The 18,055-nt window shown below is 34.9% G+C and overlaps 2 protein-coding genes and 1 long non-coding RNA gene across 7 annotated transcripts; 2 read left to right on the plus strand and 1 right to left on the minus strand.

Moving 5' to 3' along the window:
* Positions 1 to 574: 574 nt before the first annotated feature.
* LOC132606818 (proteasome subunit alpha type-4) lies at positions 575 to 6,991 on the minus strand. Of its 5 annotated transcripts, none has more exons than XM_060320458.1 (3): positions 6,617 to 6,989; positions 1,805 to 2,590; positions 575 to 1,065 (listed from the first exon to the last, which is right to left on the minus strand). In XM_060320458.1, exon 2 carries the CDS (start codon positions 2,571 to 2,573, stop codon positions 1,824 to 1,826), a length of 750 nt encoding a protein of 249 aa, XP_060176441.1. In that variant the 5' UTR covers positions 2,574 to 2,590; positions 6,617 to 6,989; the 3' UTR covers positions 575 to 1,065; positions 1,805 to 1,823. The 5 variants fall into 5 exon arrangements, with proteins under 5 accessions (XP_060176441.1, XP_060176440.1, XP_060176444.1 ...); XM_060320457.1 differs by having other exon boundaries at positions 1,801 to 2,590; XM_060320461.1 differs by lacking the exon at positions 575 to 1,065 and having other exon boundaries at positions 1,652 to 2,581; positions 6,617 to 6,991.
* LOC132606819 (uncharacterized) lies at positions 2,597 to 6,842 on the plus strand. The gene is made up of 2 exons (XR_009570084.1): positions 2,597 to 2,788; positions 6,040 to 6,842. It is a non-coding gene; the product is annotated as an uncharacterized LOC132606819 (long non-coding RNA).
* Positions 6,992 to 9,324: 2,333 nt separating the features above from the next.
* Positions 9,325 to 16,556, plus strand: LOC132606820 (ataxin-3 homolog). Its single transcript, XM_060320462.1, has 2 exons — positions 9,325 to 9,793; positions 15,755 to 16,556. The coding sequence occupies exons 1-2, from the start codon at positions 9,533 to 9,535 to the stop codon at positions 16,334 to 16,336; spliced, it is 843 nt and encodes a 280-aa protein (XP_060176445.1). The 5' UTR covers positions 9,325 to 9,532; the 3' UTR covers positions 16,337 to 16,556.
* Positions 16,557 to 18,055: the final 1,499 nt, after the last annotated feature.

An 18,055-nucleotide genomic window follows, 5' to 3' on the forward strand; every position in this document is an offset into this window, starting at 1 on the left:
ATTAAAATAGAATTTCATTATTGAATGAGGTTATAAACTTATAATGTTTTTCATTTTTCTTGAATTATATTTACTTTAGTTATATTGAAACTTATTTTATATTATGTTGGAATTTGACATATGTTAAATAATTATTTTTTTTGTATTTTAAACTTATGTTATATTTATGGTTCCAATTCACTTGCTTTAGTAGTATTGGCTTGTTATTTCACATTGCATGTTGTTCATTTTTTAGTTAGAATTGATACATTAGTTATAAATATATGATTTAGTAATTAATGTATTTTCTAGAAAAAATATATATATCTTAATAAACTAAATCTAACATCATTTATACTTATATAAAAAAAATCATTTATAGACATATATTTATCATATTAACTTTAAATTTTGATAATTACTTTATTTAAAATTAAATCTAACTGTGTAATTACACTTGTGCAACCAAACAGTACGCATGTAATTATAGTGTAATTATATTATGACAAACAAACAGGCCGTCGTAATTACTACACTAGTAATTACACCAATTCCAATTAGCTTTCCAAACAGACCCGAAATAAAAGCGCATGGAAACCGAAAAAAAGCCCTAGATCAGTGTATTTTTCCATTTAAAAATGTGTTTTGTTACTTCTTCACTTTCATCACCTCCCTCTCCACCCAGCCCCCTACTAGAACCAAAAAAAGAAAAAGAAAATACCCTCTCCAAATTCGAGGCGTCTTATCGAAAACTTAAGAAGATAGGCTCTCTAATGCTTCATGTTTTCGATAAGTCAAAATTGATGGAAAATCAAAATAATTAGACACCAGTGAAATGAAAACTTCAAGAATTGTCCCTGAAGCTCTTGCAGCACTATTGCTGCATTAGGGGAAGTACTGAAATAAATGATGGGGATGGCATAAGTTTCAACAAAACTCTAACTACATGTGGGGCGAAATCGGCGACAATTCAATCAGGATTTTAATCTGCAATGAAATGCTCGATGCGGTTCTTGGAGGAGATCATAAGTTCCTTCCAAATGCTGGGCTTTTCTTCAGCATTAATATCAACAGTAGCTTCATCATCTGCAGACAAAAGACTGATCATCAAGAGCTAGTAATGGGGCGTGCTAATTTAGGTAGAACTTTAGGGAGTCGTTCGATGATATTTTTGGGAGTGGATATGAATGAGACATGAAGAGAGATCTGAAGGGGTGGGGAAGGGGGAATATTTCGACAGAATATCCTTAAGCTAAACAAGAACTAGAGTTGACAATTATGCACTTCGGATTAACAGGTGAATCAAAAACTTTCGTGGTTGTAAAATCAAAAAGACAGAGCTGTATGAAGCCAAGTATATTGGCATTCACCAAAGGTGAAAAATGTCAGACTTAAAAACAATATCTTGTACTGAGCTACTTTGTAATGTCCTGGAATTCTATTGGTGGAAGTTGTGGGAGATAAAGTCATCATCATTCATAAAATGTCCAACAGAATCAGTTAACCACTCAGGCGAAAGAAAAGCACCAGCATCTAAAGCACTTACATACTCGATAAAGGGAACTTATATTCTATCTCTATATTTCATAGAAACGCAAAGACCACTAAGCTCAAATAAGCTTCTCCAAAAGCAACTTGCCTGCTCCACGCATAGTAATTAAGCACCAAAAAGTAACCAAATGGATTTCCATTTTCTCATTTTGCATAACGCAGGTTTCAACAGACATTGCCATCTTAGGAAGTGAAATAAAAACAGAATCTCTAAGCATAAAATATGGACAAGTCAGTGAACAACTTATCCAGTAATCAGACAGCTGAAACCTGCCCAAATTCAGAGAAGTGTTTTAGGTGGCCTCTGGAGCAGGTTGGGTCAATCCATACTGTATGAGCAACCTGTTCACGGATTCCGGTGAGTGCACTTGGTATTTGACTTTACCATTGGTGTGGTATACCTCTGCCAGTTCAAGCTTGTCCGAAGTAAGACTAGTGCTATCCATAGTCTTACTGAGCACCTTCAGAACAAGTTGAACAGCTTCCTCTCTTGTCATGTCATCCTTGTAGTCCTGCTTCAACATTGACTGTGCTGGTTGATTGTTGGCTCCAATTGCTGCAGCTTTCCAACCACCATAATTGCCGCTTGGATCACTCATGTACAATTGAAATCCATAGTTCTTATCCCAGCCTGCAAAAAGAAAGGAAACACCAAATGGACGAAGCCCACCAAATTGCGTGTAGCCTTGCTTGGTGTCGCACAGAGACTGAACTAACTGTTCGACAGGCATTGGTTCTTGATAAGCAAAAGTATATCGTTGAGCTTGAACTCTAGCAGTGTTAATGAGAATGTTGGCATCTGACATTATTCCAGCCACAGCACAGGCAACATGGTTGTCAATCTTGTACATCTTCTCGGTGGATGTTGAGGTCTGAAGAAGCTTTGAAGTGACCTTCTTTTCACCTACCAACACCACACCATCTTTAGCTAAGATACCTATTGCACTCCCTGCATTTCCAATAGCTTCCATTGCATATTCAACCTGATATAAACGACCTTCTGGGGAGAAAATAGTTGTGCGGCTGTCATATCTTCTTGACATTGTGAATTCTGCAGCAACTACCAAAAAAGTTCATAGAGTACAGTCAAGATCTTAGTGTTGTCTAATTTATATTGCATATGTAGTATGAGTTCAAGAAACTTCAAAAGTTAACTTTGTGCAACCCAAACTATCCAACAAAAACTACCTATGCAAGCAATTGTAAGCACAAAGTCCTCAGGTGGCAGATGCCACAATGAAACACACATTTGAAACAGGTTAAATTTGATGCATGAACTGAAGGGAATGACAGTGCATTAGATGTTGCCACAACTAAATCATTCACTAAATCCATAGGCAACTCCCTGGTGTGCATGCATTTCCCATCAAAAGGCAAAAATGATAACTTAAATGACAAAATTCCTGTTGTTTAGAACTTCTACGTTAGTGATGCTTCTTGTAGCCTGCCATCAGCATTTCTGGATATCCGGCATTGTTCAGTCAGCTTAATCGAGGCATCTAGTTACCTGATAGTTCGGCAACTGAGGGAAGTCTAACTGTTGTATAGAAGATAGCTTCCAGACTCGTTACATTAAAACATAGTGAAGTCTGTTCATATGAACCCATCTAAAAGATATTTTCGTCTTGTTGCAGCTCTTAAAAATAATCTAAAGGCAGCCATCCTTTGGGCAGCCTTTTGAGATGCAGTTTTGCTACTTCTGCACAACTCTCATCCATGGTTTCCCAAATAAACAGTGATCACAGCATATCAAACACAAAATTAGAGCAGTACACTCCAAAGAGGAATAAAACCCACATCTTTTTCTTTTTCTGAATAAGGTAGGAATATAACCCACATCTCCTCCTCTTTTTCTATTTTTGGCTTCTGGCCAGCCTTCATATGCAGCCTTCATAAGGTAGGAATATAACCCACATCTCCTCCTCTTTTTCTATTTTTGGCTTCTGGCCCGCCTTCATATGCAGTGAACATTATCTTTATGCTCAGGACCAAAGTTTTCCCACCTTCTATCATTTTTTTTCTAGTTGATCACATTTCCATTATTAGCATTTGCCATCTCATTACTCTTTCTTCGATTTCAGTACTTAAAAGTCACTTCCATAAGAATCCTGCAATCCACAGAATTTGCATGTAATTCACAAGACTACAATGCCACCGACATCTATGATGAATTCTACAAGCTCAGCGTTTTAATGCAGACTCACAATACTAAGGTGCCCTGTCCCGCATTTTCACCTTCATAATCATTTCCCTATTGACTTCTTAAACTCAAAAGAAATTTAATAAGTTGAACTTTTGAAATCAGACTTAGTGTTGTTGGTACACTTACATTAGTCCAATATTTGTAACATGTCTATTTAATCTTGTTGAGAGTTTGTATATCAGTAGAACACGTAGTGAACTTCAAAGGTTAGAAAACGTAGTTTATTGAACATTGGAATGAGATGGATGTAAATGAAGCGGGACACATAATCAGGATTCATATGGACGAGCCGACCCCAACTAGCTTGGGATTGACGCTCAATTGTTGGTGTTTGTTGTTTGATTTTGAGCTTTTGAAATCAAACCAGTTATCTTCTTTTATGTTGCATAATTGCTTGAATTTACCCATTCCCTTTCTCCAGTTTATCATGCATCACCTACTATGAAGAATGGTATTTTAAACACTGAACGCTCAATTAATGGATACAAGTCCTACCACCAATTGTTTGTCTCTTAATTTCTTTTTATTCTCAAGCATTCTGTCCTTCAAATTGGACACCAAAATCATTCACTGGACCTCAAAAGGATAAGATGCATACCAATAATTCCCCACAAAACACACCCAAAGTTGTGGCTTAGTGGTCAATGAAGTGGGTTAAGAACCATGAGGTCTCCGGGGCAAACATAGGAGACAAAAACATTAGCTAATATCTGTCATGTGTCCATGTATAGACGGTACCTATGCGGATGGGGCGTAGCCGTCGAATTAGTCAAGGTGTGCAAGTTTGCCTGGACACCAAGGTTATCAAAAAAAAAAAAAAAATGGGATTCTTTCATTTATGCCCCTTGGCCAAACTTAATTATGGACAGTAGCCCAAATATACAAACCTTTACACTGATATGTATATTATACGTAATAGTATATGCATATTATATGACCCGCAAGGGTAACTCGGTTGAGCATGGGGCTTTCATAATGGAGGTCTCAAGTTCGAAACTCCCCGCCTACGACAGCAGGGGATTTGCCTTCTGGGTCGAGTTTATCTCTTCTGTGTGATTTGCGAGCTATTACACAGGAGCTGGGTTTACCCTGTGTGCACACAAAGGGTAGCGGCTGCGGTTCCCATGTCATAAAAAAATGCATATTGTATGTATAGTATATTCATATTATATGTATATTTAAGTAAAAATATACAGGTATACCTTTACATTTGCTGGATATATCACCCGAATGTATTGGGATATAATTATACCAAAAATGATAGTTTTGAGTTAAGTAATATCTGTAAATACAATAAATAACAAAAATCAAAAGTAAACACTTAGCAGAAGTAATCCAAAGCTCAACCAGTATCTCTCTCTAATCAAAAGTTGTATGAATCTCTGTTAGCTTAATCTTTAAGAATTAGATCCTGCAATCAAAACTTAGCTAGAAGAATAAAAAGAGTAAGATTATGTATGTCACCTAATAATAATAACATTAAATAAACAAGTCTAAGCATAACGAAAAGGAGAATACCTTAAAACACAGTCAGTAAAGTGGTCTCAACTTGTCCAAGAAGAAACGAATATGAAGCGTGTGGGAAATTAAAAGGAGTTTGGGTCCGAATTTAGACCCGCTAGTAGAAATGTGGGCCTATAAGTTTGAAATTTTTTGGTCACATGTGTGATGGATATGGTTCGATTTAGGTCCATTTTTTTTATTAAATTAATTTAGTCAGAATCTAATTTGAAGTAGTGGGAAATTTTAAGGGGAAGTTACCTAAATACTAGCAAATGAGTAACATATTTCACAATCTACATTACCTACATTACATAACCTATATATATATATATATATATATGATTTTATACCATAAATTAAGAATGTTGTTATGAATAAAAGACTAAAAATGTAACACCCTGTAAATTTGGATTAGGTGTGAACATGTTAAATGAGTATTAATGTGACATTTTAGATATATGTAGTCCTATCGAGATGAGTTTGGGTGAAAATAGCTGTTTTAAGATCAACACGGAATAGTAGGGTGCGTAAGATTCGATAGAATCGACTAAATCTTCGGTAGGCCTGACTTCCAACCTGTTTACGTGAAAATACGTTAAGAATTTTAGAAGACTTAAAACATGAAAGTTGTATCCCTTTGAACTATCTTTCCAATGATATAAGATGGAGATCGAAAAAAGTTATGAGTAAAAATTTATGACTGTTTTACTGAAAGGTCGCAGAGCAGTCCCCTGGATCGATATCCCTCGCGGATCACATTATGCGGCAGCATTTTTGGACGCAATTTGACCCAAAAGTACCAGGTATTTTGTTTGATATGCGTTTGGAAATGCTCCACAGTTTGCGAAATGCTAATGACCTCACCCTTTTTGCAAGGGTAAATACTAAAATTGCAACACCATTATCAACACTTTAACCAATTTCAATCTTAACTCTGTACAGAAAATTATCTATCGCCAACATTTCTATTTATCTATTTTCTCAATTTTTAATTTTTTCTTATTTAATGATAAAAAAAATCTTCACAAAATTTGGTAAAATTTTCTCTCTTCATTATTATTAGTACTTTTATTTCTTTTTCCAAGAAACCTTCCTTCTCCCTTCTTTGTCTTCCGTTTTTTAAACCTCTTTGTTATAAATTGATTTTCCCAGTTATTTAACATCCACAAAATTTGCAAACAAATAAATATATACACCTTATTTATCGTCATCCCTTAATATTATCATTTACTCCTATTTCATTCACCCACGTTCCTTATCAAAGCTTTTGTCCATTCCAGATGAATATTTCTTCTTGTACCCACGTTCTCACCCCCATTAAATCCCATTACTTTGATCATTGATAAAAAAAAATACATATATATATATAAATGCAATTACCTTTAGACCAATAAATATTACTCCTAGCATTTGATTTCAAGCACACATCCTCTTGCACTTCAAAATCAGCTTAGTTTTGGCTTTATTATATAAGATTTTTGTCTCACTTCTCTCTTTTTTGGGCCTTCCCTTCAAGAATTAGCAAGAAGATGGTAAAAATCTTGTACGTGGATTAGCCACTGTTTTCCAGAAGGCTGTCCTTGCTGCGTCAACACTATTTGATCAAGAAGAAAAAGTTGGAAATGAGTTTGATAGGGTAGGCGAGAAGAGTGGATTAAGAATTCACGGACTTTTTTTTTTTTTCTTTTTTTTTTTTTTGTTGGTTCTTGTACAAAGAATATGCCATAATGTTATCAAAGGATTTAATAGGAGTTCTATTCTCCTTTTTTTTCATTTTTTCTTTTTGGACAGTGATGAATTTATAGAATAATTATAAAGTATTGAATGGTAAAAAAAAAAAAGTACATATAAAAGAAAGAGGAAGAATTGTGGGCATTTTTTCATAAAATCTGGAGTAAAATGAGGATTTTACTGATTTTAGGCGAGAATTATCTAAAAAAAAAATTAAAATAATATTGACAAAATACGGAGTGAAAATAATGGTAAGTGGCAATTTGCATCATCCATGTCCGTTTGTAGGCAAAATTTGTGCTGTTTTGTACATTCCGCAAATTGCGGAGTTTATATCAAGTTATACTTCATATTACTTTCCTTATTTGTTGCCTTTTGTATTTTGCTCTTTTATTGTTACATTAAGAAAATCTTTTGAAGATAATTATAGTCTTATTTACGACATATATTAAATATATATGTAATACAATAAATATTCAAAAAGATACAACAATGAAAAAGTAATTTCACCTAAAATGAAAAATTTTGTGAAGTTTAGTAGGAGTTTTTTCTAAATGATAAAAACTAGAGGAAAACAATTTTGAATTTTCTTTTAGGTAAAAGAAAAAATAAGTTTGTTTCGTAAGATTATATTATGATTTGTTATTTTGGCTGCATTTTTTAAATATAAGTTTTGTGAAATACTTCAGAGTTGAAATTTAAAACTTAATTTTTTTTTATTATTTGTTTTAAGTAAGTTTGAAGATAATTTACTTATGTACGAGTGTTTTATAACCGCGCAAACGGCGGGCCAATTTACTAGTTAATTATTCACGCCCCAATATCCAATCATGAGTGTTCCCTGAGATGTTATAATTAGGGATGGACGTTTGGTTCTTCGGTTCGGTTTGGCTATTTCGGTTTCGATTTTTTGAAGGTGGACACCGAACACCGCACCCAACTAGTTCGGTTCGGTTCTTTCGGTTTCGATTTTTTGAAGTTTGGTTCGATTCGGTTTCGATTTTTTCAATTTGTTTTTTTTGATATGATATTAGAAGCGACTCATTTACACTAATTCATATTCTCAAAAGCAACAAAACATAAAACTAACAAATTAAAATCAAAATCAAACAAACAGGATACACAAGAACAAAAAACCATAACCATAATATCGAATTACTAGGTGTTATATACATACAACAAGAATAATTAAGAAAACACATAAAGGACCTACATTAATCCTAAAGACGCATCCTAGTCACCTTTTTTTGTTAAGGATATTTGATTTTCTCAACTGAAGTGGAAATTAGGGATACAAAAGCAAAAGAGAGCTTATTACAATTGAGTTTTTTTGGGCTTAAAGTTAATGGGTTTGGACTATTTTAATTTTTTTGGGTGATGTATAAATTTCAGTTTAAATTTCGGTTCTTTGGTTCGGTTTCATCAAAGTTCAGTTCGGCTATTTCGGTTTCGATTTTTTGAAGGTGAACACCAAACACCAAACCAAACTAGTTCGGTTCAGTTCTTTCGGTTTCGATTTCTTGAAGTTCGATTCGATTCGGTTTTTTGATTTTCGGTATTTATACCCAGCTCTAGTTATAATCTCATATGATTGAGATCTGAGAGCATGTATTGTAGTATATCATTGGGCTATTTCACTTTGTAAATTGTTCTGAAGGATTGAGTTAGATTAAGTATTGTTTACCTAATTTTTTAGAAAAATAGATAACGCTCAAAGTTAGTCAATTCGCAAAATATTTTTCATACTTGATGCTTGCATAGATTCAAGTAGTTTTTTAAAACTAATTATTGAGTGATTAATAATGTAAATCTATATATCGATAAAATTTTATCTAAACAAGTTAAATAATGAAAGTTCACTTCAAGACGAATGTCATGCATTTATTTAGTAGGCGTTTGGTCATAAAAACCAAATATTTTTCGCTTTATTTGGAATTTTTGAAGATGAAGTTGTGTTTGGTTATAGTTTTTGTAAGAAAACATTTGATTGTTTGAATATATTAAAAATAAAAAAAGTGAAAAAATGAAAACAAGATTTTAGGTGTTTTTCAAATTTTAAATATAACTCCAAATTGTATTTAAAATTTTTATAATCAAATATTGATTTATAAATAAAATAAAAAAATATTTAAAAAAAAATGAATAATTTTCATAACCAAACGGGTCCTTCGTCTGAGAAGCGTTTATGAATTATTTTGGGTTAACCTTTCCTTTGGGGTTGTGCCAGTCTGCCAGAGAATAGGATGCCGACGTGTCAAGTAAGAAAAGGAAAGGGAAGCGACCAAAACCCATTTTATTTTATACAATCAAAGATTTGGTGTGTTCCTACCTTAATCAGAGTCTCGAGTCGTTAGAATTAAAAAAATCCTCGAATGGGACCTTATGCGTTATAAATTTGAATATTATAATATAGACTGATAAAAAATAAAAAACAAAAAAACTGTTTTTGTGCTTCTGAAGTCTCACCGGTTCTACCCTTCCAAAATAAACTCAACTTGACATTCCTATTTTTTCACATCACATTTTCTCGAAAAAGAGAAGATAAATTAAAAGAGCGTGTGACTGATGGAAACCCTTGGGACAGAAAGAAAGGAAGGAGTGATGAGCAATGGAGGGATGTTGTACCACGAGGTACAAGAATCAAAGCTATGCGCTGTACATTGTGTGAACACCGTCTTACAAGGTCCTTTCTTCTCAGAGTTCGATTTAGCGGCAGTTGCTTCCGATCTTGACCGTACCGAACGCCAAATGATGGTACAAGGTGGTGGTGACTTTGTCCCAGAACAGTCTCATAATGTTTCCCTTGACGGCGATTTCAGTATCCAGGTTCATCTCACTTTGTCTAATTCGAAATATTAAGTCTTATGATTTTCATAGGATTACTCTTGTACTTTGATTAGCGTATGTATGTATGATTTTGTGCTAGTTACGTTATTGTTCCTGTTAGACTGCTTGGTCATGCTTTACTCCCTCCGGTTCAATTTATGTGAATATATTTTCTTATTAGTCCGTGTTAAAAAGAATAACCCCTTTCTATATTTGGGATCAATTTGCTTTTATGCAATGATTTATAGCCACATAAAATAGATGTGACTCATTTAATACCACAAGTTTAAAAGTCTTCTCTAGCATTGTGGTGTGGGTTAGGTTAAGCAGTTTGGGTACACCTTCACTAATCCACTGGTATAGGTATGATAAATTTAGGCTTAATACATGGATATTCCATTTAGACACTCGAAATAAGTTATGTTCCAATTGAACACCTCATCTCCTAATAAAGTGTTCCAATTAGACACTTTCGGTTCAAATTGAATATTGAAGCTTAATGATTTTGCGGTTATTCATGAAAGGAAACTAATTCTCTTTTTTTAATAATCCCCTACCCTCTGATTCCCCTTTGATCCAACTTTGTTGGAGCTATTGCTCCTTTGGTGACTCGAACCCACGACCCTAGGGTTGTACGTGGAGGGTGCTGACCATCTGAGCAACCCTTCTCGTCCTCACTTGTCTACTTTATGCTTATTCGTTATTTGTTTTATAATTAATTTGAATAACATGGTGTTCTGGGTTAAATTAAGCAGCTTTAGGCACACTTCCACTAATCCACTGTTATAGGTATCGATAAATGTACCACCAAAGCCTAGTTAGACGAGAAGCATTTACTTACTATCGATAATTTATGTGTTTTATGCTAATTGAAAATTGAATTCTTATGATTTCGTGGCGATTTATGAATGGAAGCTAAATTTATACGTAGTTAGTGATGGTAGCCTTTTCATTGAGTGTACAGAAGTAAAGATAAGATATTGTTCGGATAATTGATATGGAAGTTGCTTATTTTGGTGTTTTTTTTTTTTTTTTTTTTTTGTGCTTTACTTTGGATGACTATTGGTGCAACTCAAGGAGTCAGTATTAGTCATTCTTGGCGGACAGAGTTTACCTCGAATCTTGATCAAGGCTATTTGAGATTTTTTGCTTGTATGAGTTTATTCAGTACTTCTATGTTGGAATTAGTTACTAGTTCGAATTTGATACAAATTTATTTTTTGGGAATTGATTAGGTTGTGTTCTTATCTACTAGTAGGATTTTCGTTTGCACAACCTGTTGGGACAAAAGCTTGTCAGTACTTGGCCTAGTGGGAGGTAGTAGGTATTCGATAGAATAGTTGAGGTGCACACAAGCTAGCCCAAACTCACATCATTAAAAAAAGTACTTTTTGGTTTAGTTAAGTCTGTGCTAAATATATTTGGTCCAAGTTCTAGTTGTATTATGCTTTATTCATTTTAGGCAAAGTAAGATTTCAAGAAAAGGGCTGCCCGGTGCACAAAGCATCCGGCGTTAGCAGGGTCCGCAACCCAACGGGTGTGATGTAGACAGTCTACCCTAATGCTTGCATTAGGGGTTACTTCCATGGCTCGAAGCCATAACCTATAGGTCACACAGAGGCTACTTTATTGGTGCTCCACAGCTCGAACCCGTGACCTATAGGTCACACAGAGACAACTTTACCGCTGCTCCACCACTCTTCTTCCAAAGTAAGATTTCAGAAACAGTCTCGAATTTTAGATTTGAGAAAATGAGTAAACGAAGTGTTTTTGATCAAGTTTAATTTTATTTATAATGAAAAAGCTCATTTATACAAGAGGACAGATGTATACCAAAAAGTAGAGAATCTACAAAAGGTACAATTCTCTACGAAAGACATGCGATTTTCTATACAAATAGCAACATTATGGATGCACCACAAAGAATTAAAAACGGGGGGGTTTTCCTCATATGCACAAAACGCTCCTCCCTTCAAAAGTTTCCTATCTCTTTCCTCCATACTACCCATATAAGTGATAATAGAGTGACAATCCGTGACTGACTTATTCTCTTCTGTCCTTTAACATCCAACTAAATAGTGCATTCTTTCCGATACTAGGCATGGTCCATTGTATCCCAAACCATAGTTAAAGCTCCCACCACAGACGATTTTACTTGGCAAGACAGTAAGATATGATCCATGCCTTCACCCGAGTGTTTTCACATGAAACACCAATTAACATATGTGATTGTCCTCTTTTCAAGTTTTTCGCTGTCAGAATCGCACCCCTAAACACCAACCTAGCAAAAAAACAACCTTTCTTGGTGCCCTAGTCCCTAGGGGGTCCAAACTGACAGATGAGGTAACCTGGCTCTCTCTAACTACTCCCACTGTCCCAAAATAAGTGCCGTTTTAGCAAAAAAGATTTGTCCAAAATAATTGTTGCTTTCGGAATGCAAGACAATAGTTAGTAATTGTTTCCAACTATGCCCTTATATTAAAGAACTATTACTTCTTAATAGTGCTCAATTCTCAAGAAACATCTAATGGGGTAACTTAGTAATTGATACCTTGTATTTTGTTGTTTTTCTTAATGGGCAACTGCTAAAACAACATTTATTTTGGGACAGAGGGAGCAGCAACTTATGGTACTACCTCTTTACTTTGACCGTGCACTGCTCCCTAACTCCCATTTCCAAGAACCCTAATCCTCTACCAGTCAGGTTGTTTATTGAACGTCTGAAGCAGATTTTGGAACTCCGTTAATCCAAGGACGTTAAAGTCACTTCTAAATTTGCGATCCCAAATTACACTCCCCTCGAGTAATCTCCGAACTTGTTGATTGTCATCTCCTTTTGGTACGAAATGTTGTAGATGTTCAAAAGGTGATCCTCAACGTATTGTCTTTGCACCACTTTCCTCCACCCCCCACCAAAAAGAAAAACCGTAGCCCCGTAGCCCACAAATTATGTAAACACATATGTATCAATTTTAAATGTCATATATACTGACATTTGCGGAAAGCATCCGACTTTCATGTGATATCTTTCTTGTTTTGAAAATGAAATGGATCACAAAGTACCAGCACAAGGGACTTTGAGCAATTTGAACAGATCTTCGACTGTAGAGAGGGCTTCTTCTGTTACTCCTCTATGGGCTGGGTTCTAGTTCCAAATTACCTATTAGGCTAGGCGTGCAAGTCGTCTTTTGGTCTTATGTTGTCTTCAGTTAACAAAGTAAAGAGATTTTTGTGATGTGGTTAGGCACAGATGATTATTTTATATAAGTGAAAACTAAAGATTGGGTCCCTAATCAGGAGAGCAGACTCATACTAGGTTGTTGGCTGCAATATCATGTCACTAAATCAAATTCTTCCCCGATAGAACTACCTGACTCAACATAAGGAAGTTATTGGTTCAGTGTGCTCTGATGGATTCAACTATTAAATTTGAGATGTTCTTACATTCATTCTTATTGAAAACTAAAGATTGGGTCCCTAATCAGGACAGCAGACTCATTCTAGGTTGTTGGCTGTAATATCATGTCACTAAATCAAATTCTTGCCCCATAGAACTACCTGACTCAACATAAGGAAGTTATTGGTTCAGTGTGCACTGATGGATTCAACTGTTAAATTTGAGATGTTCTTACATTCATTCTTATATCTAGCAAATAATCACCACATTATGCAACATATATGGCATGATTTAGATATAATCACCCCAACCCCCAATGGAAAAAAAGATCATCTTAAACAGGAAGGGATAGAAAAAGAAAGAGGTGAACATAACTTAGATGACGATCACTATCTATTAGTCTCCATTCTGTTAACAAAGCCCTGATCCTTTTTCATTTTGCAGATGACTCTGGTTTCTGCTTTGGTTAATTTTTCCCTTCAATCGTCACGTTGGAAGTTAATTTGGAAAGTTTAAGTCGAGTTAAGGTATTTTAGTTGTGAAAGAGTTTTGATTAAAATACATTGATGTGAGTGCAGTAAATGTGCTGTGATGTTAGTCTTGAGTAAATGTTGTGTGATGTTACTTTCCTAATCAAAAATCATCTCTTTCCTGTATAAAGAGTTATCATGGTCACTTACAGTACCCAATAGGAATGTTGAAAAGCCTTTCTGGAGCACGAATATTACCTGGTTGAATCACATGCCATTAACGGACCTTTGTGGGTGGTGATGGGAATCTGTTTTGTATTTCTGGGTGAAGTTTGTGAGATGAATTTATTATGTTCTTTCTGGAATCTGAACAGTCAGCTTATCCATAACTGAACTTCAATGACTGTAGGAATTGTATAAAGCAAGGAAATATCTGGTCAATTTTGGGTAGGTCATATAAAGATTTATTATGAAGGAACAGAACCCAACCTTCTATTGTAACGAAATCTTGAATATAAAGAGCGCATATCAAGGTTTAATATGTTGATATCATGTCTATGTATAAGATTGATATCAACATTCCAGCACAATAAAGAAATGAAATTATTGTATCGACTGTTTCTCTAACATTTATTGGGACATGAATTGAGTCTGTATGAAGAGAAGGCTCGATGTGTCACTCCTGTCTGGCTTAGGTTCTAAGGCTAAAACACCTGTTATGCGTGCAAGATTTGTCCTCTGGTTTTATATTCTCTTCAGGTAACAAGGTCTAATTTTATTGTGGGCTTTCTGTTTTCTACCAAACATAACAAATCCTATGTTTGTGAAAACTAAAGATGAGGTTTCCAATTTTAGGAGACCAGAATCAGACTAGATTATTTGCAGCAATTCATGCCCGTCAAGAATGAAATCAATTTATCTAGTGATTAATCACCAGTGGACAAAAATACGGCATGTTCTAAATGTGACTCAACAAAAGAAAAAATAAGTGATAGAATTTGAGCAAAAATAAAGAGAGAACATAATATAGTTGGAAATCACTATGTATTTGTTTGGTAATTTGTTCACAAAATTGTTGGCGAGGCTTTTCTTTGGTTCCTATTGTTTTGCAAATTTTTGGAAAATACTTCTTAGTTATACAACTAAAAACTTCGTTTTTACCTCAAAAGAAAAAATGCTTCTACCCAAAAGAAAAAATGCGTCTTACCCCAAAAGAAAAAATGCTTCTTAGTATTTTAAATATTTGATAGAGTTCCGATTTCAACGATTCAATCAATCAAAAAGATGAGCACAGCAAGCCCCTTCTTTTATGACAACGGTAGAGCCCAGCAAGCCTATTCTATCAACAAATATAGAAGAAACGATAATAATTATCAGCATCCCTTGTGGTTTGGTTTAGTGTAATAAGAGCATGTTTGTGTGAGGAAAGCTTATACAGAACGTAATTACCAAGGAAGATGTTTAGAGACAGGGCTACTGCTTGTTACCGCCACTTAGCCTTATGTCTGAAAATACCGATTAATTGTCTTTGTTAAAGGTCGAATTACTAAAAGGGGACCAAAATTCTAATGTTCCAATTTGTATGTCTGTATGCTGATTTGGACTTTAAAAGTTCTGGTTACTTTTTAGTATTTCTCCTGTCTTCAATGCAATGTGCATTTTTTTGTCCTCATGTTGTTCATTCTTTCTGCTGAATGATCACCTCTTTGATGGATATGCTGGTTGTAATGATTTTGAGGTTACCATTAAACATACTAGCTAGTGAACCCAACTACCCATGTGAGAAGTTGAAGTACTAGACAACCAAAGTATGGAGGAATGGCGGAAAAGCAGAACTCTAGTTTGCGCTGTTAGCAAGTACAGTATCTAGCTTTAGCCTGTGTTGATTGCTCATTTATCTAGCCCAAGGTTTTGTTTAATGTGTTTGAGTTTGAGTGAGACAAATAACATGTGAGATACTAGTTTTCACTAGTGGAGTTAGGCACCATGACCATACAACTTCTTGTTCCTGTGACAATGATGTTATTTTTCCAATGATTTCCTTAAATAACATTCTGCTTTGGCTTTAGGAGCTAAAATTTGAGTGGGTGGCAGGTTTTGCAAAAGGCGTTGGAGGTGTGGGATCTACAAATCATTCCACTAGACAGCCCAGTTGCTGAACCGGCTCAAATTGACCCAGAACTGGAAAATGCATTTATCTGTCACTTGCAGGACCATTGGTTCTGTATCAGGAAAGTAAATGGGGAGTGGTATAACTTTGACAGTCTTAAGGCTGCCCCTGAACACCTTTCCAAATTTTACCTCTCAGCATATCTAGACTCCTTGAAAGGCTTCGGGTGGAGCATTTTCCTGGTGAGAGGAAAATTTCCCAAGGAATGTCCGATCACTTCTTCTGAAGCTTCTAGTGGATATGGACAGTGGCTATTACCAGAAGATGCAGAGAGGATTACCAAGTCCTGCAACGCTGCACAGAGAACAGGTAGTAGAAGTGGTCAAAGTCAGTGGCCTTCTGATCCCTATCGCCAGTACGAGCAACAAGGCATGCTTTTAGAAGAAGATGATGAGGATCTGAAAGCTGCAATTGCTGCTAGCTTGATGGATTCTTCTCCTGCGGTCAGCACCAAACCTGACACCCTGGAAAATGAAAATAAGGACAATAGTGCAGCTAATGCATGACAAAAAAACATTTTTCAGTGTTTTAAGCTGGAAAAAACTTGTGAACTGTTTAATTCCTTTCATAATTGCATCCGATACTGGATACTAGTTCATAAATCTGCGACATAAACAGTGATATTCTTATTTGAAAAAGAAAAATACACAGTGATGTTTGTTGGATAAGAGCAAGATTTTTTATACAATTTGAAAAGAAAAATGAAAAACCTTGATCTTCCTGGAATTTGTACTTTGTGGTCGTTTCTTTGGTACAGTTCTTATTCCGTCTTTTTTCTTTCTTGTTTTGTTATTTGCTGCTTGTACATTTCCTGGATGTAAGTGTTGCTTTATACCGTATGAATTGATTATTTAACTTCTGAGTTCTTTCTTTATAGGTAAATGACTATTGCTAATTCTATGTCTGTCACTTGTGATTTCGTCACTCGATAGTCATTAGCCGAATAATGCTTGTTTTATTCATAAGAGAAAATGATCTCACACACTCGCTCATTAGTAATTCTATGCTAGTCACTTTTTGCTCTTTCTATGACACATTGACTAAATCTATTTTGTATATATATGTGTTTATTCCTGGGTTGAGTCTATGTCCTTGAATGAAATCTTTTCTTATACATTTTTGCCTTTAGTTTTGCCCAATTCATTAACCCTTCTTTTATAGTTTAGAGAAATTTGTTTAATTCTACTTTTCATTTTCAATCTCTTTTTCACAATAACAATCTGGTTATAATTATTGTTCTTTTTATTTGTGATATTTCCTTCTAGTTCTTCTTTTCGCTCTTTAATGGTGTGTTTTTGGAAAATAAGTGGGGTGAGAATGAGGATTTAGCGATAGCTCGGGTTTGGGGTTGGGAGCATATTGGGTGGGTGAGTCGGGAAGATAATGAACTTGAAATGTTAATTATGAAATTTGTTTTTTCTACTTCCATTAAGAAATTCATTTTTCTTATTGTTGAGGAACTTATTTTGCTAGAGAACATTTTTCAAAACTTTTTGACCAACCAACATGGGAGAATTGAAAAATATTTTCCTCCTTACAACTACAAAACACACCCTGATGCTTTTGGCTTTGTTATGGCATGTGCTACTTAACTGAAATTTTAGCTGGAAGCATCGTATTAGTAATAAACTCGGGAAAATATACCCAAAAAAAAAGAAAGTAAACTCTTGATAAGAGGATATCAAACCGTTATTATGGAAGAGGTTTGTTTAGGGTGTGATTCTCAAAAACTAAGTTTGCCCCCAAAAAATAGTTGCGAACTATTGCTTGTACTGTTCTCTATAGAGTTTGTACTTTTTCAAAATCAGCCAATTTCTTTTCCCTTAAAAAAAACTGCTTCAGAACTGTTCTTGAACTAATGCAATTTTTTTTTTAAAACAAATGAGTTTTGGAAAAATAAACTTCTTGTACAGAAACAGTACAACAATTTGCAAAAACTGAAAAACTCAAGTTTGGATTTGGCCAATTTGCACGCTTGTCCTTATTCGAGGGTGGTCTTAATTATTGTCCCTCAAATTGCTGGTCTTTGATTTTTGTCCTTCGTTTAAAATATCCCGAGGTTCTGGGTTTGGATCCCGGCTTAGTAAAAAAAAAAAAAAATCTCAAGGCAGAATTTCATTGCAAAATTAGGCTTATTCCGGCAAAAGCTAGGCCTTTGTGGAATTCTAGCAGAGGTTTTTTTTTTTTTTTTTCTCTTGAGGCAAATTATGCCTTTTAAGACAGAG

This window comes from Lycium barbarum, chromosome 8 (assembly GCF_019175385.1).
Source record: "Lycium barbarum isolate Lr01 chromosome 8, ASM1917538v2, whole genome shotgun sequence".
In the NCBI taxonomy this organism is placed as follows: Eukaryota; Viridiplantae; Streptophyta; class Magnoliopsida; order Solanales; family Solanaceae; genus Lycium; species Lycium barbarum.